At 43.7% G+C, this 25152-nt stretch overlaps 2 protein-coding genes and 1 long non-coding RNA gene across 9 annotated transcripts in view; all 3 read left to right on the top strand.

Annotated features, from left to right (window-relative positions):
• Nucleotides 1–7145, top strand: part of APH1B (aph-1 homolog B, gamma-secretase subunit) — a 112319-nt gene extending 105174 nt beyond the window's left edge. Inside the window, exons 7-9 of one of the 3 annotated variants that reach the window (XM_073303577.1) lie at nt 2114–2161; nt 5187–5265; nt 6097–7145. In XM_073303577.1, the coding sequence (XP_073159678.1) occupies nt 2114–2161; nt 5187–5265; nt 6097–6163 (194 nt within the window). In that variant the 3' untranslated portion in view covers nt 6164–7145. The remainder of the gene's footprint in view (nt 1–2113; nt 2162–5186; nt 5266–6096) is intronic. The other 2 variants (XM_073303578.1, XM_073303579.1) reach the window with 2 other exon arrangements.
• Nucleotides 7146–10490: 3345 nt separating this feature from the next.
• Nucleotides 10491–25152, top strand: part of USP3 (ubiquitin specific peptidase 3) — a 58168-nt gene continuing 43506 nt past the window's right edge. For 3 of the 5 annotated variants that reach the window (XM_073303575.1, XM_073303573.1, XM_073303571.1), the window contains exon 1: nt 10491–10746. In XM_073303575.1, the coding sequence (XP_073159676.1) occupies nt 10656–10746 (91 nt within the window). In that variant the 5' untranslated portion in view covers nt 10491–10655. The remainder of the gene's footprint in view (nt 10747–25152) is intronic. The other 2 variants (XM_073303574.1, XM_073303572.1) reach the window with 2 other exon arrangements.
• Nucleotides 11092–14341, top strand: LOC140894849 (uncharacterized). Its single transcript, XR_012153959.1, has 2 exons — nt 11092–12541; nt 13112–14341. It is a non-coding gene; the product is annotated as an uncharacterized lncRNA (long non-coding RNA).

The following is a 25152-nucleotide window of genomic DNA, read 5'->3' as shown; positions in this document are numbered from 1 at the left end:
TTGCACTGTTGTCGCTTCCTCGCCCAGTTTTGCAGGTACTGCACATACTGTTGGATAATGCGCGAGGTATTTACAATGGTCAAAACTGCAGTGGAGATCTGATCGGGCTCCTTGGCTATGGCGGCTGAATGGGTAATCCTGGAAAAAGGGTGCGAAACATAGGAGAGCCGAGTGGCAGCGGAAGCTGTACTTTGTTTGTTGTAGCCGAACAAAGGCTGAAAATGGTGTCTTCTGTGGCTTTCATGGAGGTGGGAGCCCAGGACAGACAACATGGAGAAGCTCGGAAGCGTGGCAATAGCGGGAGAGCAGAGTTGGCGGCGGAAGCTGTGCTGTTCGGTTCACTGTAGCCGAACAACAGCTGAAAATGGTTGTCTTCAGTGGCTTTCACGGAGGTGGGAGCCCAGGACAGACAACATGGAGAAGCTCGGAAGCATGGCAATAGTGGGAGAGCAGAGTTGGCGGCAGAAGCTGTGCTGCTCGGTTCACGATGGCTGGGAAGAGCTGAGTTGGAGAGGTGGATTCATAGTAGCAGAGCAGCGGTGCACCGTCTGCTGAAAGCAGCATGGCGTCTGCATGCCAAAAAGGTGCGAAACGATTGTCTGCCGTAGCTTTCTGACGACACACACCGAGAAACACCCAAGAGAATGTTTTTGCCCCATCATGCACTGGGAGCTTAACCCAGAATTCCAATGGGCGGCGGGGACTGCGGGAAAGCTACCCACAGTGCACTGCTCTGACATTCGATGCTAGCCTTGGTACTGTGGATGCAATCCACCAAATTCCGCGCTTTAGTGGGGACACAGAAGACTGAATGTATAAAATAGTTTCCGAAAATTCGAATAGAATAATTTCAAAATAATTTCGTACTGTAGACGTACCCTAAGGTCTTTCTAATATTTGTTCTGTATGTAAGTATTAGAGAGCCAACACTTTGACTGACCTCAGGTGGCCATTCTCAGAACTGCCTAAGCAATAAATAATACTAGTGACAAAAGGTGACTTATCGGTGTGGCTGCTGCTTATCCCCCATATCCTTTTTATTGCCAAAGTTGCCTGTGCTTTTCACAGACTTAGTGTCTGTCTGTCTCTCTCTCTCTCTCTTATTTCTGAAAAACACAACTGACATAAACAATCATGAAGCTGACCTTTGTGTATTTTACTTCTTTTAGTATAAATACTCTGAGTATGCAGAGTGCTACCAAGTTATGGCCAAATTCTGGCCTCAAATATTCATGGATGGCTCCTGTTGAAGTCCATGGTAGCTGTCTGCACATATTCTGTAGCAGAACATTATGCATAGGTCTTTAACTATGATACGAGTTGTGTTCTGCTATGCTCAGCAGATGGTTTTTATGCTATAGCACTGATTCTTAGGGCCACATTCTAAAGAGACATGCAGCCTGTGCATAGCTCCCATAGGATTTCTTTAGCCATAATTTTAATTAGACTGTTGCTTTCAAATTGTTACCTTACAGTCTGAATTAGGATGGTAGGATCCAGCTCTCAATCAGATGATATATATACAGAAGTTTCATGTATATTATTTGTATAAAACATAAAGGATGATTTTAATCTGAATTCCTTGTCATCAGCATTCCAGAGATCCTGTACAGCTAACCTTCCTAGTCAGATTCTCCCCAGAAATCCACATTTTATTCCTCCATTGGCAAGTGACTTGTAACACTTCCCTCTTCCAAACACTCAAAGTGGATATTTTTCAATAGAAAAAGAGATTGCATTACAAGCATACCCATTGTGTGACATTAAAATTGCCCTTTTGCAATTTCATGTATTTGATAACTTGTGTGTGCACCACTGCTCTCTGCTGGATGGAATCAAACTTGCTCAAGCATTTGTAACTTGACCGCTAGAGGCTGCTCTACAAGCTATCAGTCTGGCTGCATTCGAGCTAATGAAGAAACTTCTTTAGCTTTTCTGTTTTATTCATAAACACCACAATTCAGGAAAGTACATAAGCAAATGAGTAAAGTTAAGCATGTGTAGTTAAGTGCTTTACTGAATTGGGTATGCAATGAAACAGGAAGCTAAAAATAACACTGAATTCATTATCATAATACCGAAGACCAATGTGTGGTAATGTATGTGCTTTTAGCTCCTGCGTGTGAACAAACAGGACAGGAAGATGAAGGGCCTGATGTAGGTAAGATGACACCTTTTTATTTAATAGTAATTCACCAGTCAATGCTCTCTGAAGCAGTTATTACTTGGATTACTTTATTCTAAAAGTAATGAATTGCAATGGTGCCCAATCATTTTAGTAAGCTCTAATGGTCACCTATTACTTTCCCACTGTGCCAGAGGAGCAACTTAATTGAAAGTACATTACATTGAAGGGACAGATGCAGGTTAAAATTTATAAATATTAATCATAAATATCATCCCACTAAATTAACAAAGGCCATTTAAAAACAATTGACCCATTTGCCTGGTTGGTTTGGCTCAGATCCAGGAAGGGACGTAGGCATTGGAACGCTGAGTATCAGGGCACCTAGAAAATCAGAGAAACAACATTGCAATCCACAAAGCCTAAGTTAGGCGCCTCAGTGAATGGAAAGAGCTAGGCACCTGAGAGTGATCCACAAAGCCAGCATGCTAGAGTGGGAGCCGCCTAAGGTACCCAATGGGAGATGCTGACCAGAAGGGTGTGTGTTAAGCCCCGTTCTTCTCAGAGATAGGTGCCAAGACCAGACTGTAGGCTAGCTCTGGTGGTGGTCAACTAACTGGGGGAAGTTAGACAGTCAACCTCTTAAGTGGCTTGCAGAGCTAAAACAAAATGGCCTGTGGGCAGGGGGTGGGGAAGGAGGAGCTCCCTTATAAACTTTAGCCTAGTTAGGGTACTCATCCAGGGTGTGGGAGACCGTCAGTTTAAGTCCGCCTCTGCCTGAATGGGAAACTGGATTTGAATGGGGATCTGCCACCTTCAGGTGAGTGTCCTGACCACTGGGCTTTGGGATATGCTAATGCAGATCTTTTGTTTAGTCTGTTCTGATCCTTCCAACTTTCTGCTTCGTATACTGTTTGATGCTGAACTGCTGTATGCGCTCATGGGAATATGCAGAACCAAGAGAATCATGCTGGGATCCAGAGCTGAGGTCTTGGGGAGCTGAGATAGGGGCACCATTCTCAAGGGAGTTGAGGGGTTGCAGAGAAATCCAAAGAGAAGCACTATTTCAGGGGTGCAGGATATTTAATCTGATATGCTTAGGGGTAAGCCCTCTGCTCAGCCCCCAAAAGGGAGGAATCCTCTCACCCAGGCTGCTGTGTCCCCCACAGACAACCTGCTCCCTGGTTGATCCTCACCCTTGCTGACTGGTCCACTACCAGGCAGGGCCCCTTTGCAGAACTGCTGTGCTCTGCAGGGTGATCATACTCCCCACGCATCCCTCTGGTATCCCACCCCATTGCTTCCAGTGCTATGGGCATCTTCACAGCTGTGGAGTCAGGGGGAGGATTTGCCTCTTGTTGGATAATACTCGATGCTCTGATGTTCCCATCTTAAAGTCAAACCTTGGTGGGGGAAAAGGCAGAACCACATTCTCCTTCTGAGTGGAGGGATTCGCAGCCTCATGGAGTGGGGAGAGGGAAGTCTGCAAATCTCATGGAATCTGAGGATCTGTGGGAAAAGTGGAGCATCCCTCCTATATGCCCCCTGTACATTCCAGGGGATGTTCTTTCTTTCTGGCCTACTTTCTAAGGTCCGGTCTACACCAGGGCCACATGGCTTCCATAAGATCTTTGCTGCCATGGGCCATTCTCTCCCTTTTCCCCGCTACAAGCTGCATGCTAGACCCATCTCCAGCAGTAGTAACTCCCTTTCTCATCTGCCACCCTATTCAATCTATTACTCTATCAGAAACACACCAGGTCCTGAGGAGAACATGCTGCAGTCCATGGCTGCTCCCTGGCTATGCTCTGTCATAAATATAAAGGGAAGGGTAACCACCTTTCCGTATACAGTGCTATAAAATCCTTCCTGGCCAGAGGCAAATCTTGTTACCTGTAAAGGGTTAAGAAGCTCAACTAACCTGGCTGGCGCCTGACTCAAAGGACCAATAAGGAGACCAGATACTTTCAAATATTGGGGGGGGGAGGAAGGCTTTTGTTTTGTGCTCTTCGTTTACGTGTTTGTTCTCTCTTGGGACTGAGAGAGGCCAGACAGAAATCCATCTTCTCCAACCCATCCTAATCCAAATCTCCAATATTGCAACCAGTATATGTAAGCCAGGCAAGGCAGATTAGTTTCTTTTGTTTTATGTAAATTTTCCCTGTGTCAAGAGGGAGGTTTATTCCTGTTTTCTGTAACTTTAAGGTTTTGCCCAGAGGGGGATCCTCTGTGTTTTGAATCTGAATATTGGGGATATTTTGGGGGAAGACGTCTCCAAGTGGGCTCTTTCCCTGTTCTTTGCTTAAAACGCTTGGTGGTGGCAGCATACTGTTCAAGGACAAGGCAAAGTTTGTACCTTGGGGAAGTTTTTAACCTAAGCTGGTAAGAATAAGCTTAGGGGGTCTTTCATGCGGGTCCCCACATCTGTACCCTAGAGTTCAGAGTGGGGAAGGAACCCTGACACGCTCCCTCTCACTGAGCCCCAGCTCCATGTTCTGTCCTGGCTGATGGGCTCTCAGAGGGAGGGAAGCATGCTGTGGTGGTAGTGTTCCCCTTTACCAGGGCAATGGAGGGGACCAATCCCATCCTTAGGTTCGAGAACATGAATATCTTCCTTGTTGCTGCTGCCTGTTAATACCATGGCTGCCCATTCTAGCACAAGTCAAAATTTCTGGGCCTACGGCTCAGCACTGACGGCCTTTCCATGGGGTATATTGATAGGTGACCGTTCTTGTACTGTTCAGCTACTGCGAGACAGGGCACCTGATGTGCAATAGGGTACCAAAGAAGGTGTATCCAATATCCTGGAGGAATCAGATATAGAAGGGCCACGTCTGTCATCAGCAGAAGTAAGACAAGACAAAGTCATTTGTGGAGCAGTGGCACTGGTGCCAGCTGTGCCCTGAAGCTACTGGTGCACAAGCGGCAGTGGGAACCAACACAGTCCGGTTGCTTTCTCAGACATTCAGTCTTCTGTTCTGTCTCTGTCATCGGTGAAATGAAATGTAAAGACACAAGACACCTATTCTCTCCAGTTAACCATCCACTGATTTTCCTGCAGGCTTGGTGCTTGGAATCACTGTGGGATGTACTACAGCAGTTATCTTGGTATCTGCACTCACCATTTTCCTCCGGAAAATGTAAGACTATGCATTCCATTCAATACAGGTGTTTGGGACTCTGGCTATTGTATGAGATATTGTAAATCCAGTGATTTTTCTCCAATGGGATAAAAGCTAACCAAAAACTCACCTTCACTTTGGAGGTGGGTCGTGGCTCAAGCTCAATCTCTGTTTCCACACTCAGGGAGACTTGCACATGTATTATAAAATGAATTTCAGTGGAAGTTAGCAGGCTAAGTGTCATTGAGGATCTGTCTTTAATTCATTAGGCTACACAGTCTATGGGAATGGGTAGACCTGAGGTGGTATTTCTTGCTCCTATATGTTTCTACTTGTGAAGCAAACCAGTTGAAACAAGGAAAATTGGAACTAATAAATTGCTAGAGTTCAAGCAAAGCTGCTTTGATTCGTACGAAGATCCACATTCATGCTTGCTTTTTTAAAATAAATCAGACTTAATTTACTTTGTTTTGGTGCTTCGAAATAAAATACAGAAGAAGCTGGAAAAACAAGAGTTTTGCAGCAGCTTTATATCTTTAGCCCACATTCATCCCCAGTGTATTTATTTTACCTGTAAACATCTCCATTAACTGACTCCTGAGTGTGCTACTGGCATAACATTCTTAGCCTCACATACTTGTTATAGGAGGTGGAGCAGGCCAAAGTTAATGACAACCCATCTTGATTTCAAGGGGAGCTGGATAGGCCCAGTAAAGGTTTCTGTTGGCTTGTATAAAACAATGTGACAAATAGGGGACAGTGTTAAACATATGCATTTTTTGGAAAAGAGAATGCACCTACAATGGAACTGTTGTGCTAATTTAATCTCTCTCTCTCTTAATTGTCCAGAGTGAAGAAATATTCAACCAAAGAAAAGAAGCAAAATAACCCCCCGGCTAATGCAGAAATGTACTAACCAGAAAGAAAAGCCTTCTTATTTCCTTGGATTAATGCAGTGAATTCCTTGATTTGTATCATATGGTTTTGTAATATGAAATATTGTTTATACTTTCTAAAGAACCTATAAAATGCATACTGGGATTTGTACATCCTATTCATCCGGTCCAGTGTATGGGAGAGTTCTTATCCCATTTGAGGGACATGTGTATGAAACTCCATAGCTTAGTGTCAGGATGCACTAGTGGTAACTTAACTCAAAATACTGTATCTCTGAACTAAATCCTGCTTTTAGCTACACAGCTGGAAATGAAGAATAACTCCACTAAGCTTAGTCTAAATTGTTTATGATGTTGTGGGCAACTGGACCATATGTGCATTTAGTGAGTCTGTTCTCCCCCCTTCATGCACATGCAGAATTTCCATTAATGTTAATTAGAGTTACTTGTGTGGGACAGCAAGACAATGTTCTCCCAAGACTTCTTGTGGCTCAGTAGTGCATTGTATTAGATGCTTTTCAAACTCCTCCTCAGAGAATCTTTACTGAGATGTTAGTTCCAAAATCATCTGCATTATTAAATGGTGCTGTAACACTTAAATCACCTGCTGTACCTGTGCCAATTGTCCATGTGCAATGCAGAATGCAGCCAAAAAATGAGAGAGAGAGCAAAGGAATGCAAGGCTCAGAAGTACTGGAATGCAACAGGCAATCTTCTGCTCTTTACTGCCCCCATTATTACCATGCTCAGCGTTGCATGTTACTGTAGAACAGTGGTTCCCAAACTTGTTCCGCCACTTATGCAGGGAAAGCCCCTGGCGGGCCAGGCTGGTTTGTTCACCTGCCACGTCCGCGGGTTGGGCCGATCGCAGCTCCCAGTGGCCGCGGTTTGCTGCTCCAGGCCAACGGGAGCTGCTGGAAGGGGCGGCCAGTATGTCCCTCAGCCCGTGCAGCTTCCAGGAGCTCCCATTGGCCTGGAGCAGCGAACTGCGGCCACTGGGAGCTGCGATCGGCCGAACCTGCGGATGCGGCAGGTAAACAAACCGGCCCGGGCTGCCAGGGGCTTTCACAAGCGGCGGAACAAGTTTGGGAACCACTGCTGTAGAAAGTCTACTGGGTTTTTTTCTGTAGTACACTTGTATTGATATAATATAAGCTGTCAGATTGCTGAATCATTAAAACATGGGCTTCTATGTTGTCTGCCTACCTGCACTATTTCTTATCACTTAATTGTGACCTTTATGTTACAGAAGCAGGAAGTTTATTTAAAGAAGCCAAATTCTAAGTCAAGTAACTGTTTTTCTTCAAAGTGTAAGGTAAATATATTTGCAGCAAGAGAACAGGCCCCAGAAGGTACAGACGAAGCATCACCTTCTTATCTCTAATGTAAATTAACACACTGCACTTTTTCTAAAATAGAAAACTATTCACAAGACATACTCCTGTGAATAGTTCTTAGAGTAAGCAAGCACCATGGGCTGTACCATCATAAATAAGAGATGGTTTGAATAACTTCTGTCTCACCGCATACAAATTTCATTTAGTCTGCTTCACGCTTCCTTTTAAATGTCCAGAGCTATAGTAAATGCATGGGGGCTGAGTGCACGTGGACCTTAGAGACCAAGATGATACCACCTAATACTGGACGGGGCCTACTACTTCAGGTTAATTTGGTAGTTAAGGTTACCCAATACTGTCCCTTATAAGACCCTGTTTTTAGTGGCTTATAACTTTGCCAAACTCTAACCATTTGGGCTGAACATTTTCAGGCTGAATTTTTTGGAAAGCTTCAACAAAAAGAGTTCAGCCATTTCAGAGAATGAGATCAAGTTAAAAAATACAATTTTGATTAAAAAAAATTGTATTCTTATTTACTTCTTTCTTTTCACACTCTGATGTGCCTCATCCCTTCCCTTAAAGCTTCCCTGGTCCCATCAGCAGTCACACCTTCCACCATTGTATTGTATCCAGCTGAAATCTGTTAGGGCTGGATACTGTACAACAACCTATTTCACCATGAGGTCTCCTCAGCTTGATACTGGCTGAACTCCATCTCCTAGGCTCCTGTATATCAGTCATTTGACAGCTACGTCCCTCTGCATGCAAGGAGACAGTGACAGCTCCCTACCATATAACCAAGTGAAGGTCTTTATGCCAAGGCATCTACTTCCTTTCTCCCATTGATCTAAAAAAGTGACCTATGTTGTTAATATATAGCACTAATTACACCTGCAAAACAAGAGCTGTGTTCTATATTCAGGACTGTCAATACTACAATTTACCTATGTTGGAAGAAACAGAGAGCTAGACAAATTTCTGAGTCCAGTTGTATGACGGGTTGCTTGTGATGGTAGAGGAAAAAGCTCAACAGTCCTTGGACTCGCTTCTGGTTTGTCTCATGTTTCTAAAGCTCATGCTTCATCATTTTGGATGGCCACTACAGAGGTGGGTGGGGTGAGCCAGGGCTCAGGTGGTACAGAGCATGCTCTCTTTCAGGTGCTTGGCTGGCTGGTTCTTGCTCACATGATTAGGGTCTAACTGATTGCCATATGTTGTTACAAGGAGGAGGGAGACATTTTTTTTTTTCTTAACCTCTGAGGATAGGACAATGGAGTTAAATTGCAGCAAGGGAATTTTAGATTGGACATTAGGAAAAACTTCCTGTCAGGATTGTTAAGCATTGAAATAAATTGCCTAGGGAGGTTGTGGAATCTCCATTATTGGAGACTTTTAAGAGCAGGTTAGACAAACACCTGTCAGGAATGGTCTAGATCAGTGGTGGGCAACATGCGGCCCATCAGGGTAATCTGACTGTGGGCTGCAAGACATTTTGGTGATGTTGACCCTCCGCAGGCATAGCCCCCCACAGCTCCCAGTGGCTGCGTTTTGCCGTTCCCGGCCAATGGGCACTGTGGAAAGCGGTGGCCAGCATGTCCCTGTGGCCTGCCACTCTCATTGGCCGGGAACAGCGAACCGCAGCCACAGGGAGCTGAGGGGAGCCAGGCCTGTGGATGGTCAGTGTCAGCAAAATGTCTTGCAGCCTGCAATCAGATTACCCTGGTGGGCCGCATGCAGCCTTGCCCACCACTGGTCCAGATAATACTTAGTCTTGCCATGAGTGCAGGGAACTGGACTAGATGACCTCTCAAGGTCCCTTCTAGTCCTATGATTCTATGTTGGGTTGAGAAGGAATTTCCCCCCAGCGCAGATTGGCAGAGTCCTTGAGGATTTTTCATCTTCCTCTGCAGCATGGGCATGCAGTACACTTGCTGAGAATATCTAGGTCTCCCTCTTTTACTTGTTTCCCTGCCATTGTACTGTCCTTGGGCATGGGGGTACCTCGGTCCCACCTACTCTCTGCCTGTGGCACATAATAGTGGGCTGTAATATTTTGGACTAATTTTGGTTGTTGGGTTTAATGTGCAGGTGCTCCTGGGCTTAGTGGCTTGTGATATAGAGGTCAGACTAGATGATCTGATGGGCCCTTCTGGCCCTAAACCATGATGATGACTCTATGACAAGCCAGGCCGGGGAACAGCTGATACACACCAGAGCCTGTACCAGCACCTCTGAAACCATGGCTTGGCTCACACCTCCCACAGCGGTGAGCCAGGTGTGCCTGAGAGGGTGGCCGGGGAAGTGCTGGCAGGGCAGGGCAGGGCAGCTCGTGATTCTTCCCTCCTGGGACACAGTCCACGCCCGCTGAGAGCCCCTTGCGCTGCTTGCCGGGGCTCCTGCACTCTGTCCTCTTCTGCAGGCTTGTGAACCCAGCTCCTCAAAGGGGCTGCCCGTGGCCCCTGCTGCTGCCGGAGCCGCCGCTTCAGGGCCGGGCAACGGGCTGCCACTTCCCTCCGCCCACAGCACCCAGGCTTTTAGTGTCCGGTCATTAGAGCTGACCGGATGCTGCCAGGTTCCCTTTTCGACTGGACTTTCTAGTGGAGAACGGACACCTTGCAACCCTACTCCCCCCCCGCCCGGGCAGCTGTCCCCCACTGTTAAAAGAATCTGGGCGGAGCTTGGAAGAAGCCCCTCCCCAAAGCCTGTCCGGACGGGAGAGCGGCGCGGAAGGCCCGGCGGGCGGATCGCGGCAGAGCGGACGGGAGGGCGGCGCGGAAGGCCCGGCGGGCGGATCGCGGGAGGGCGGTCGGGTGGGGCGCAGGGCCCAGGGGGGCGGACCGCGGACGGGAGGGAGGGGCGCAAGGCCCGGCGGACGGATCGCGGCAGGGCGGTCGGGTGGGGCGCAGGGCCCAGGGGGGCGGACCGCGGACGGGAGGGAGGGGCGCAAGGCCCGGCGGACGGATCGCGGCAGGGCGGACGGGAGGGCGGCGCGGGAGGCCCGGCGGGCGGATCGCGGCGCGCGGACGGGAGGGCGGCGCGGAAGGCCCGGCGGGCGGATCGCGGCGCGCGGACGGGAGGGCGGCGCGGAAGGCCTGGCGGGCGGATCGCGGCGCTGGCTCTAAGATGGCTGTTGTGAGTGGGGCGCAGTTGCTGTGAGGAGCCGCCCGCCTGTGCTATGGAGTGCCCGCACCTCGGCTCCAGCGTCTGCATCGCGCCCGCCTCGGCCCGGTTCCCGCAGGGCTCGCCCTCCTCCTGGTGCTGCAGCGGTGAGTGTCCCCGGCGCGGCCCGCACGGCAGGCCCCAGGACCCGCGGCCTAGGCGGCGCCCGCCGGCCCGACCTCCCCTCGGGAGGGAGCCCGGGAGTCACCTCCCCAGCGCAGGCCGGGCTGGCTCCGGGAGGGGGCGCCGGGGGCCCCATTGTTCCCTGCTGCCGCCTGGGCTGTGGGGGTGGGGGCGCTCGCCCGGGGCGGGGCGGGGCGGGGGGGGGGGCGCGGACAACCGGAGAGCCGGTGCCCGGCTCAAGCTCCCCTCCCCCAGCGGGGCAGCCTCCCGCGGGGCTTTAAGCTGCTCCGCCGCCACACGCGCCCCTCAGGCCTTGGGTGGGTGGGTGGGTGGCTGGCGGAGTGTCTCGCTGTCCCTCCCTGCAGAGCTTTGTCTGGGCTCTGGGACGGGCAGGGTGTAGCAGACTGAGCTCCTGTGCCGGGCGGGGAGACTGTCTCCCCCCCCCCCCCTCCCCCGGCTCATGGCTGCTTCTCCTGCCAAGGAATTCCAGGTTTTCTGTTCCTAGCCCCCTTTGTTTGCGCGAGGAGCAAGCAGCACGCTCGTCTCTACCCAGGGGAAGCCGAGCGCAGGGTATGGGAAGAAAGGGGCCTGTGAATCTCGCAGGATCAGTATAAAAGTAGCTGCTTAGCCTGAGAGGCGCTGTCTTATTTTAGAACATTTGTATTTGTCCAGGGTTTTGCACGATGTGGTTTGGATGGGAGTACTGGGGGGTGCGTAAAAAAATACCACTTTGTTATGTAGATTGAAGGAGCCAGTAGATCGAGTGGTGAAATCATAAAGTGGAGTGTGATCCTTGTGGAAAAATCTGTACAGTATAAATGAACATTTACATATTCTAAATGGATGGTGCCGGAGCAATATAGGAGTCAACACTGCTCTGCATATTGACTTAATAACACAAATATGTATCTGTGATATTTGTATTATTTCTTCAGTACCATCTGTGTCCGGATATTGTTTGTTCAAAGCTTTCCTCTTGAAGGGTTGCTCTGCCCAAGCTGCTCTAAATTCAACTTGTTTATGGCACCATAATTACTGCTAGTTTTTCAAAAAGATGATCTCTGATGGTAGCTGTCATTTTAGTTTAGGTTCTTCTCTGTATTCATTGTCAACATGTTTAGTCTGTTGTGTTTAGCCTTAAAACAAACAGAAAAAACTCCCCAAACCCTTCCGCATTTAGTATATATAGCAATAGGCGCCCGTTTGTAACAAAAACTATGTCTGTGGGCAATGGTGTGGGGAAGTGTCATTTGAGATATTAATTTGTGGAACAATGAAATGTTAATTAAGTCGTCAGTTGTTTCCTTTAATGTGCGAGTGCTGTTTACTTTTTGTCCTATTGCATGGATGCTTTAGTGTGGGACAATTCTGCAGCTTGCTTGAGTTCTATGATTGGCATTTCCTGGAGTCAAAGTGGGGTAGTTCTGCTGCTTTCTTTGGTAAAACCAGTTATTTTACTCTTTAAAGCTTTTGCTTTTACACTAGAGTTTGTTTTTCCGTGGAATAATGAAGAGTAATGGTTAGCGAGGGAGACTGCATAAAGGGAAACTTGTTCATTTGTGTATATTTCTTTACCTGGAAATCTAGCCATTATGGTTGGATGTGTCACCTCATGGTATTGACAAAAGGCACTAAGGTTTACCCTTCAAAGAAAGATAACATTACCAAAGCTGAAAATATACTAAGCTGTTAATGCAACTGTTTAACTAAAAAAAGAGCCAGTCTCCGAGACAACATGAAAATGTCAGTGTTGTGGAAGGCCTCATTTCGTACAGAAAGGTGAAGTTTGATCGATAGACGTGCTGTTTTCTGAAAAAAGAAGTTCAGTGATTAGAACAAATTTTCCTTTGTTAGGCAAGTGCATGTCCGCCAAGCTAGCGCTTATGGGAAGATACTGTGCTGGATGCTGAACTGATTTATTACAGTTGGGGGGAGGTGGGAGGGAGTTAAACTCTTTGAGAAACTGACTAGATTTATAATGGTGCTATATTCAGGAGTGCACACCCACTAGTTCACATTTTTTAATAAAACCTAGAAACAATAACAAAATCCCATATAAATTATTTGGACAGGTAAATCAGAAGTACAGTATTAATTGCTAACAAGTGGATAAAGAAACATTTATAGTTAGTACACTAAATTTAAAGCATTCAGTAAAAACATAAGCCAGTTATCAATTACGTTGAATTCTTCAGTCCCTTCACAGGATTGCTAGATGAAACTATTCTAGTCCATATTTAGTAGTCTGAGTGACATTTCCCATGCAAGCTGCCTATCTTGATAGGCTATTATTTGTTAGTGTTACATGATCTCTGCAGTGGTGCACAGGATACTCTTTCTTATCTACAGGACAGGCCCAACAAAGAAAATAACAGAACGCCACTAGCCATCACCTTCATCCCCCAACTAAAAACTCTCCAATGCATCATCAAGGATCTACAACCTATCCTGAAGGACGACCTATCACTCTCACAGATCTTTGGAGCCAGGCCAGTCGTTGCTTACAGACAGCCCCCCAACCTGAAGCAAATACTCACCAGCAACCACGCAACAGAACCACTAACCCAGGAATCTATTCTTACAACAAAGCCCGTTGCCAACTGTGTCCACATATCTATTCAGGGGACACCATCATAATCACATCAGCCACGCTACCAGAGGCTCGTTCACCTGCACATCTACTAATGTGATATATGCCCTCATGTGCCAGCAATGCCCCTCTGCCATGTACATTGGTCAAACTGGACAGTCTCTATGTAAAAGAATCAATGGACACAAATCAGACATCAAGAATTATGACATTCATAAACCAGTTGGAGAACACTTCCATCTCTCTGGTCACTCGATTACAGACCTAAAAGTGGCAATACTTCAACAAAAAAACTTCAAAAACAGACTCCAAGGAGAGACTGCTGAATTGGAATTAATTTGCAAACTGGGTACAATTAACTTAGGCTTGAATAGAGACTGGGAGTGGAGGGTCATTACACAAAGTAAAACTATTTCCCCATGTTTATCCATCCCCGCCCCCCCGGTAGTAGCTCACCTTAAGTGATCACTCTGGTTACAGTGTGTATGGTAACACCCATTGTTTCATGTTCTCTATGTATATAAATCTCCTCACTGTATTTTCCACTGAATGCATCCGATGAAGTGAGCTGTAGCTCACGAAAGCTTCTGCTCAAATAAATTGGTTAGTCTCTAAGGTGCCACAAGTACTCCTTCTCTTTTTGCGAATACAGACAAACATGGCTGCTACTCTGAAATCTTTCTTATCTGGTTTCAGAGTAGCAGCAGCCGTGTTAGTCTGTATTCGCAGAAAGAGAAGGAGTACTTGTGGCACCCTAGAGACCCATTTCAGTGACAGTAGCATTTTGAATGATGTGCACAGAAGTCAACTTGTGGTGGGTGGTAATGGATCCCAATTTTCCTTAAGAGCTGTGATGACTCTTTTATATGAAGATTTGCCTATGGCAGAATTTCTGTGCCATGTACCATTGTTCTCAGCTGTTTTAAATAGGAATGTGATCAATGCTTTTCTTCCTTCAAAAATGAGAGAATAAAACTTCAGTTACTCCTCATTGTCACCTCTGTTTTTTCTCTTTGTCGCATAAAAAGTGAACCCCGTTAGCAGGAATCTTATTCTTTGCTTGTTCTGCTAAATGGTAATATACCATTCAAAAAGAAAATGGCTTATGTATAATTTCATACGTTGTCAAGACTTAGTGGGACTGGATAAGGCCGGATGAATGGGAGATTTCTTTATTTGTCTTTCGTTGTCCTAAATTGGAGAAAAATATTTAGCCAGGTAATTGTCTTCCCTCCTTTTATCCTGGAATTCGAGTTTCTACGATCTTTAACATGGCCCAAAAGTATCTCCAAAGGATGTGTGATCTGTCCCATTCTGAGTTAGCTGACCTTCCTCTGAAAAGGAGAATGAAGATACTGATATATAGAGAAAAGGAGTACTTGTGGCACCTTAAAGACTAACCAATTTATTTGAGCATGAGCTTTCGTGAGCTACAGCTCACTTCATTGGATGCATACCGTGGAAACTGCAGCAGATATTATATACACACAGATATCATGAAACAATACCTCCTCCCACCCCACTGTCCTGCTGGTAATAGCTTATCTAAAGTGATCATCCAGTTGGGCCATTTCCAGCACAAATCCAGGTTTTCTCACCCTCCACCCCCCTACACACAAACTCACTCTCCTGCTGGTAATAGCCCATCCAAAGTGACAACTCTCTTCACAATTTTCAGAGTAACAGCCGTGTTAGTCTGTATTCGCAAAAAGAAAAGGAGTACTTGTGGCACCTTAGAGACTAACCAATTTATTAGAGCATAAGCTTTCGTGAGCTACAGCTCACTTCATCAGATGCATATCGTGGAAACTGCAGCAGACTTTATATATACACAGCGAATATGAACCAATACCTCCTCCCACCCCACTGTCCTGCTGGTGGGAGGAGGTATTGGTTCATATTCTCTGTGTATATATAAAGTCTGCTGCAGTTTCCACGATATGCATCTGATGAAGTGAGCTGTAGCTCTCTTCACAATGTGCATGATAATCAAGGTGGGCCATTTCCTGCACAAATCCAGGTTCTCTCACCCCCTCACCCCCCTCCAAAAACCACACACACAAACTCAGTACTCCTTTTCTTTTTGCGAATACAGACTAACACGGCTGTTACTCTGAAACCTGATATATAGAGAATATTTTGGCTGCCATATGACCCACCAGTGACAACAAAACATTCTGGAATACCTTGGAGAGTGGGTCCTTAATATAAGAAGTGACTTAGAGGTTGGATTGGTTCAGGTACCCTGGATTTGAAGGCCCTCTAAATGTTAGATTGACTGATGCACACATATTTAATACTTTTTTTATCCCCGAAAAGAGTCTTGATGGCAATGACACTTCATTGTATAATGTGGAGGCATCTCAAAACATTTTCATGAAAAGTGCAATAATATAACAATGCTATCTGCACTACATAGCTGACGTTTGAAAAATAACGTTATCAGAGGCAGGGTGGTTAGGTGGAAGGTGTGCACCAGGCTGAAGAGGTGTATTGGCCTTGAAGCTAACAGTCTGTTTGCTAACAGCTCCCTTTGAAGTTAACAATCAAGATTCCTTTGGAGGTCTCTTGATTGATGATGGTGAACTGTGAGAATAATAAAAGGCAGTATTTGTGAATACACTCAGCTAAATCTGGAGTCTTCTGCTCCAAATCAAAGAATAAGGGCCTGTGCCCATTCCTAGACAGCACCTAGAACTTTAATCACAAATAACATGGCAGTATAGTTCAGAAACTGGAGAGTTTAAGTTCCACTTTTTAAAACATAGAAAGCCATTCCCCCAGATTATTATTTGAAGCCTGGTAGTGTGTTCTGTGGAGGAAGAAATACAAAAGGCAGCATGTTCCTTGCTTTGTGGAGTTTGCAATCTAAATAAATGGACAACACACAGTGCATTGTGAGACACCCACAGGGAAGTTCTATCTTAAGATTTTTTTTGATTGCTTAGAGCAATGGGTCAGTGGGTCTTGTGAAAGAACATGAAAGGAAGAAATGAGATAAATCATTAGGAAAGGCAGAAATTGTGGAGAAACATGTTGAAAATCCCTTCTAATCAGTACTGTCACATGAAATATTGTTTGCAGATTTCTGTTACTTCCAATTAGAGCTAAATGTTTCCATGCATTTTATTTTCTGTAATTTCTGCTGGGTTTAGGATATTGGTGATAGTCCCAGGCAAAACCAGTTAAATTTATGACATGCCACACTCTCAGGACTCTTGTGCAAACCATGTAATTAAAAAAAGAATTCTCAACAGCTCAGATGTGGTATTTTCCTTTCACTTTTTCACAGACTCACTCTTGTAGCCGCAGCCAACCGTATCTCACCTATCACAGCACACTTCTAAGCAGACCTGTGCAAGCTCGAAGGGTCTTGCCAACTTTTTTGGAATGGAGAAGACAAATTGATGCTTTGTGCAGTGTGAAATTGTAAAATGTTCCTCTAGAAAAACTCATGACAGCTAGGATTGTCTCTGCTTAAATATTCAGTACTTGTAAGAGGAAATGGTTGCACTTCAAATATGCTTAAAACCTCCACTACTTCAGATCACTGTCAGCTGAATACCTGGTTTTAAAAATAACACACATGGTTGTTTTTATTAAGTATTGAAGGATTCCTTTGGCTGTAGAACTGTATTTCTTGCAGAAGTTCCTTGCATAATGACAGGTTTCAGAGTAACAGCCGTGTTAGTCTGTATTCGCAAAAAGAAAAGGAGGACTTGTGGCACCTTAGAGACTAACCAATTTATTTGAGCATGAGCTTTCGTGAGCTACAGCTCACTTCATCGGATGCATACCGTGGAAACTGCAGCAGACTTTATATACACACAGAGATCATAAAACAATACCTCCTCCCACCCCACTCCTGCTGGTAATAGCTTATCTTATAAGCTTCCACGGTATGCATCCGATGAAGTGAGCTGTAGCTCACGAAAGCTCATGCTTAAATAAATTGGTTAGTCTCTAAGGTGCCACAAGTACTCCTTTTCTTTTTGCAGAAGTTCAATATATTTACTTGGAACTTGTGTTATCTTTGCATGGTAGCTTGCGATGCAGTAAAAGCTGCAACCAGCATTTGCTCAGAGCCTCTTATTGTGATGTCCACAGATGTCTGTTGGATTTTAAAAAGTAGAAGAGAGAGAGCTAGCGCTTGGGTAAATAATTTTGGCCTACTGAAATATGATTAGAGTGGAAATCCAAATGCTGAAATAGGAGACTCTTTTTCTACCCAGTTAAAACAACTTTACAAAATGGCATTGCTAATCCGCTGTCTTCCAAACTTTTATTTATATATGAGTCCAAATGAGTTCAATGCAAGTGGGAGAATGTTCAGGGATAGGAGTTTATTGGGTCTGACTGACTGCTGGTTATGTTTTTCCTTACATAAACCAGTTACACTGTTCTCTATTCATTTGGGTAGGTAGCAGCATCCTGCCACACTATTTTTTTTGGCATTGCAATCTTGGACTGTAGTAAGCAGTGCCAAGACAAATATGCTGTAAAAGTACATGTACACAGACTTTAACCTTCTCAGGTCAGCTCCATCTCCTTTCTTCTCCATCCCCATCAGTATTAGACTCTGTCATAGTTCATAATAAGGAGAGAGCAAAGTTCTAATTTTCTTTCATTCTTCCTATAATAGGGGAAAAAAACCCAGTGACTCATGTATAGAGAAAGAACCCACTCCATAGTAAGACCCTGATTCTTTAGTCAGTTTGAGATGGCCCCAGCCCTTTACGTCCCCATAGAGTCTCATTGAATTCAGTGACATTGTGAGGATATGAGTCTGTGTGCATGAGGTTTTGTTTGTAGGATTAGGGTTGCAACCAAGTTCCATTCTGTTATTTTGTCCTTTAACTTTGGCTTGGAAAATTGGTTTGGCCTAAAAATTACTAGCCTTACTCTGAAATCAAAGGAGAGAGCTTCTTTGCAAAAACATTTTTAGACTTGTTTGAGTTAAAGGTCACTTAAATAAAATTTCAAAGCCCAGTAGTGTTTTTTTAAATAATCTAATGTTTTTTTGGGTCCTTCAGCTCAAGAATGGCTTGTAAATAACCCTTCAAACTTTGTATATTGATAAATCTCCTTAAAAGCTCATGTACCAGCTGTCTCTGAAGAAAATTGGTTCTAATTAAGCAAAGCTCATTAATGTTTTGTGCTATTTAGTTTTGGACCCAATCTTGCTTCCATTAAACCAAATGGAAGTGTTTAGATGTTTAATGGATGGACAGTCCCTTCATATCTGTCAGCAGGTTGCCCTTTATTGGTTAGGTTTCAGAGTAACAGCCGTGTTAGTCTGTATTCGCAAAAAGAAAAGGAGTACTTGTGGCACCTTAGAGACTAACCAATTTATTTGAGCATAAGCTTATGCTCAAATAAATTGGTTAGTCTCTAAGGTGCCACAAGTACTCCTTTTCTTTATTGGTTAGTTCAGCCTAGAAAGAAAGTAAGGAATTTTTAGAGGTATTGGTTAGCAGAGATCTTCCTTCGGCACTAATAGTAGAGACCTGTGTTTTTCAGAGCTGAAGGATCAGAGTTCCAATCTCGGCACAGCAGGCATGTGCTTTATGGAGGGGAGAGAATTCTTTTATATTTAATGTGGCAACCCCACACTCCCAATATAATGTTGATTTTGATTCCTTTTCCAATTTCAAAAAAAGAACTTAATGTTTTCAAATATTTAGAGCTATGTCTTGTTGGATTACATTGAGTAAATACTATTTGAAATTAATATATCTTGAAATGACTTCTCTATGAAATGTTTGTGTTTTTACTACCTCAGTCTGCCCCAAAAAATCATATTGCACCACAAAATATGAAACAGCTTTTTAACCTGGGCTATTGCATGATACTGGGCTATTGCATTATACAGTCTTCAAGGACGGGAATAGATGTTAAAGGTGCTGCTATTATTTGGACACTAGATGTGTTTCTATGTCAGGGAAGTTGTCTGGGAAGAGAACATGGCAGTGAAGAATACTGGTATATATCTGAATTCACCAGGGAAACTTCTGAAAAGTGAAAAAAATTCCAGGATCTAGTTAAATCTCTTTCTGCTGGATGTTTCCAAAAGGCCCCTTTGGCGTAGGAAGAAATGTGGACAAGGAGGTTTAGCAGAGGCATATAAACTGAGGCAGTATAAACAAGTCATTGTATGAAATTTTAGTTTTTACTGACTTTACTAGTGCTTGTTATATAGCTTTTCGTAAAACTAGGCAAATATCTAGATGACTTGATGTACCCCCTGGAAAAGTTCTGCGTACCCCTGGTTGAGAACCACTGATACAGAAGTATAGATGACTTGCAAAGCAAAGATACATAGCCCACCACTATAGCACAGTGAATCATGCAGATTGGAATCAATCTAATTACAATTTGTCTAATTATAATTAGGCTAATAAAGCTCACACACCTTTCCTGCACCCTTCAAGATGGTGGAAAAGCACAAGATAATTGCAAAGTATTATTAGTCTGTTTTTTTAGATGGGGTAGTTAGGGTTTAGCTAGGTTCAGTAACTCAGTTGAAAGGTGTTGTGGTTTAGGCAGGAGCTGTGGAACTTTCCACTGTGAGTCCGAGTCTTGGGTCTGAAACTTAAGTTCAAGCAGTTCTATCCTTCTTTACCAGTATTTGGAATGAAGGTAGGTTAGGCCTTGGGGAGCCGTGGTTAACTTGACTGACACAAATAATTTAATTTTAGTAATCTGGTGCCATTTCACTTCACATTTATTTATCTTCATTCATCTGTGCAAAAAATGTTTAGAAAAACAAAACAAATAAATGACTTCCCTCTCCCCACTAAAGCAAATGCCAAGTGGTTTCCAAAACCAACTCCCTCAGTTTTGGAAACCAGCTAAGGGTTTTGTGTTTTGTTTATGTTCTGAGATTATTAGGGGAAACTGTTTTCATTTAGGTCAGAGTAGAGGCTTTTGTGTTGTGATGGAATACGCATTACTTTATACTTGATATTGATAATTTGCTTACTATGGGGGCAGCGTAAGCCTTGGTATCCTTAATGAGTAATTTCCTTGCTTGTAAGTGGGGATTTTATTTTGTTTTTGTTTTGTAAATGATATGATAGATGAGTACGCTTATCGCTCAGCAGTCTTAAATAGTTTGTAAAACAAATTCTCTTTTCTAAAACTTTTCTCTTTTGAGACCATCTATTAAATCTGGATTTCTACAAATATGGCTGTGAAATTTCTCTTAAAAATTTTTTGTTACCCATTTGGATCTAGTCAAAATAGTGACAGGTAACGTATCTAAATAAGGCAGTTTCACAGAAGGTGGATAATCTTTCTAGAATATTGCAAATTGATACTGATTTACCTTTCCTGTAAAATATCTCAATACTCTCTGAGGCCCTGCAGCTACACTAGATCTGCACAGACAGGCCCTTGTGCCTCCGCTGAGCCACATTTACACTTTGTGTAGATGCAAGTGTTTGCTCAGGCAGATCAGATTGCAGGATCTGGGTCTTAGATGGCTAATGACAACTGCTTTGTCTACACTAGCACTTTTGTCAGTAAAATTTTGGCAGTCAGGGGTGTGAAAAAAAAACACATCTCCTGCTGACATAGTTACCGCTGCTTGTTGGGAGTGGGCATAGAGTGGCTGCACATGAGACATTTCAGCGGTGTAGCTGCAGTGGTTCAGCTGTGCTGCTGTAAGGTCTGTAGTGTAGATGTAGCCTTACTTTTCTGCTTTCATTTGGTAAGTAACAGGTGGACTCTTGAAACTCACTTCCTGTATCTTGTTCACTCGGAATGTTTTGATGACTTCCTTTTTGTCGGGCAGGCAGAATAGAAGGGCATGGTCTGCAATAAATAGGCTAAAAGAAAAGGAGTACTTGTGGCACCTTAGAGACTAACCAATTTATTTGAGCATGAGCTTTCGTGAGCTACAGCTCACTTCATCGGATGCATGCTCACTTCATCGGATGCATATGCATCTGATGAAGTGAGCTGTAGCTCACGAAAGCTCATGCTCAAATAAATTGGTTAGTCTCTAAGGTGCCACAAGTACTCCTTTTCTTTTTGCGAATACAGACTAACACGGCTGTTACTCTGAAACCTGTCATTATGCAAGGCACTGCATTTAGCCATATGGAGTGGAAATCGATCAACTGCATGAAAAAACTTGTACAGATACAGACAGACATCATCTTCCTTTCCAAATGCAAACAGATGGACATCGTACCAAAAGGACTGAAGGTAAAAAATCCATTACAATCTAGGCAGTTTCCACGGTATGCATCCAATGAAGTGAGCTGTAGCTCACGAAAGCTCATGCTCAAATAAATTGGTTAGTCTCTAAGGTGCCACAAGTACTCCTTTTCTTTTTGCGAATACAGGCTAACACGGCTGTTACTCTGAAACCAATAAATAGGCTGTTAGAATCTCCCCCCAAATACGTTGTGACCTCAGACTACTCGGGGATTCAGAGGATTCCTCTCTTTAAGAGATAGGTAGGATCTTGAGAATTGCAATGCAATCTGTTCTGGTTTTCCTTGGCCTCCCTCTGAAATTGTCTGTGTCTGATTTGTTTGTCTTGTTTTTATTATTTTTATATTGGTGTAAAGTCTTTTTTTAGGTGTATGCTACTGTATTCTGTATTCTATAATATTTGTTTCCCTTACAAGGCTTGATTTTTAAACAAAAATTTTTTTTTGCAAATGTACGTACTCTTTATTTTCAAGAATGGTTAACGTGTCATTTAAGTAAATGTTTGCACTAGTAAGAATTAAACAGCAACAAAACCCTCAGATATTGATTTATTCAAAATGTGACAAACTGAGATTAAATAACAGTTTTTGAAGTAAAATCATATATGATATAGTTTGCTAGATTAAACTAATGGTGGGGAAAAATGCACTAATTATTTTCTGATGGAATTGCCTAAAAATATGGCATCTCTGTAAACTGAAAACTAAACTTTTCGCTCTTATTAAAGAAGCATCCTTGTGTAATGTTAGTTATGTTTCAGTAACCTTTTTTTCTCCACAGCCCCTGACAAAAAAGCCAGAATTGACTGACTGCCCTACTTTTAGCAGTGTCTAATTTTTGTTTGGCCTGGTTCTCTATTCTTTGTTTAACCACTTCCTCAGGAACTAGTACCTCTGTTTAGCCTGAGTTAGAAGTTAGAGCGTAATTACAGTTTTTTTCCTACCTGAGTGTCTGCTCGTCCAGTATCTGTTTAAAGAATACAAACAAATATGGAACTTGCTGCATGTTTCCATTACCAGGTTTTTCAATTGCTTACATAATCAAAAGGTATCAGGGCTGCAGCCATTACAGTTGAGTGCAATTTAGGAAGTGAATTGTAAACAGTAGAAAGTTATCTGTTGTTCTCTGATGAGCACGCTTCAATGCTAGCATGTTTCTAGCACTTTAATTACCTTATATTATTTATTCTTGGGGAATGAGTGTTTACTTCCCATCATGTTACTTTTGAATTCTTATTCAGCAGTTGTTTGGCAGTTCTATGCTCAGTTTGATGTTTCCAAAATAAGTTGACTTAGGCCAGCCAGGAAAGTTCTTGCATTAGACTAAGCATTGCTTTTACTTGCAATGACAAGTAGCAAATATCAGGACATACTGCAAATCTACTGTCGTGTATTAGTGTCTGCAGGAGTATAGTGAGAGCAGAAAAACAAAATGTGGCCCCAGCTCTTTTTCTGACTTCATCATTGCTTTTCTTTGTTTTTGATGCTTAAGGCAGATGGCAGAAGAAATGAGACTGGCTTTTTCACTGGTTTATGGTGAGGGTGGGAGGGTTACTGTAATTCTGAAAACCCCATTCGCAATCTGTAATTTTAAGTGAAGTTTCGACCAGCCAGGGACTTGATATAAACTACAATATATTGTTATGCATCTCTTTGTCATGTGAGAGCATGTGCCATTAAAAGAACAGTTAACTTATTTTTGTACAGAGTGATAAACTCTGAGAAACTAGATTCCTTGGAAGAATATTCCTTTGACAGTTGAGACATTAATTTGCCTTCTTTCCTTCTCTTCTCCTTTCCCTGGTAAATCGGTGTTAACAAAACATTTTAAACAGTCTAATTAAAAATCACTTCCTATCTGTGAGATTTCACTTTGGCCCTAGATCCTGCAGGGAGCTCAGGGGAGGCTCAACTTGTGCCCATGCAGAGCCCCGTTGGGGCATTGGTAAGATGACGACATAGTTTAGGTTCACATGGAAAAGTTCTGCAAAGGTTCAGGGATCCATCGGCAATGATGCTTACTGACGGACTGACTCTGTAAATATTATCTGAGATATCCTCTTACTAGATCTTTGGTTGTCCAGAGGGTCTTACAGGAACAACAGGTAGATGAGACTTGAATTTCTGATTGCAGTAATAAGCAGGATAATTAAAAGGAAAATACCAAACGAAAACCCCAACCTCGTATGGCTTTCTTGATGCATCAAAAATAAGCAAAGCCATCTCCTGCCCCCTCCCCCTTTTTTTTCTTTTCTTTTTTACTTTTACAGATGATTTAGTTCAGAGGTCTGTGGACCACCAGTGGTCCGCAAGCTCCATTCAGGTGGTCCTAAGATAGTTCCTTCTAAGGTGCGTGCCTGGGCGGCCGCATATGAGAGAGTGAAGGACCACCCACCTAATTAGTGGAGCCGCGCAGGCATGACTACACAAATTAGGTGCCTGGACTCAGGAGAAGACGCACATGTAAGGTGAGGTAGTTGCCTTGGGAGGAATAGGGGGTAGATGGGAGGGGGCAGTGGGGTAAGAAGAGGGGGTGGGGAGAATATGGGATGTGGAGGGCTCTGACGGCCAGAGAAAGAGGCAACTTTCCCCAGCTCCAGGGCTGCAGCTGTTGAGGAAAGATGGCCTTCCTTCCCAGCCGCAGCTCTGTGGCTGCCGCGGCGGGGAAGAGGGGGCACATCCATCACATTAGAAAGTTGTGTGCTTTTATTTGTAGAACAAAAGAAGTTGTTTAAGTTTTTTTTTATATAGCGCTTTTATCCAAAGTGCTTTACAATAGTTAGTTAACGATACAAACAACATTTGGAAAGATCATTAAGTGATCCGCCGAGACCATCAGCAATTTTCAAGTGGTCCGTGGAAAATTTTTTTGAGAACCACTGTTTTAATTTCAGCCAGGGATGACCAAGTTATCATTTTTAAATTGCAACATTTTCCCACTACACTTCCTCTTTGAGTTTTGCATAAATATTGATGCTGGATTACTTTTGCAGATTAGAAACTCTCCACAAACAACATGCACTCATACTTACTCTGCTTTAGGCCTGCTTCTTGCAGCTGGGTCTGGGCAGGCAGTCATCTATGAACATCCCCATAGTGATTATAACTCAAATATTGCGACATCAAGCCATTGCATGAGACCTAGAAAATGACGTTTACAGCTACATTTTAAAGCAGCATATAATGTTTAACTTGCCAACTCCTAGTGAAGTTGTTTAGGGTGGGGTTTGTGGCTAAATTCCTACCCAGTACTTTGAAAATTTCCTCATAACACTTTTTCCCTTTCTCTTCCTCATGCAAAACAGCTTTCATTACAATTGCTCAACCAGAGTTGATAGCATCCACTTTGTTAAATTCAAAACAGATGCTCATTTTAAGATGTGTATAGTCAAAAATAAGTGATTTGGGTGGGTATCTTGGCTTTTTAAATCCTGGAAGTCTTCACTAGATTTAGAAGATTAATTCTGTAAAATTGTAGCATTCTGCTTAGAGGTGTTTTTGGGACGCTTCTGTCGGTCTGACTTTATCATGAGTGTAAATATTAGCACTTATTTCAGCATTAACAGACCCCATGCTAA

This window comes from Lepidochelys kempii, chromosome 10 (assembly GCF_965140265.1).
Source record: "Lepidochelys kempii isolate rLepKem1 chromosome 10, rLepKem1.hap2, whole genome shotgun sequence".
In the NCBI taxonomy this organism is placed as follows: domain Eukaryota; kingdom Metazoa; phylum Chordata; order Testudines; family Cheloniidae; genus Lepidochelys; species Lepidochelys kempii.
This window is presented reverse-complemented; position numbering and strand designations above follow the sequence as displayed.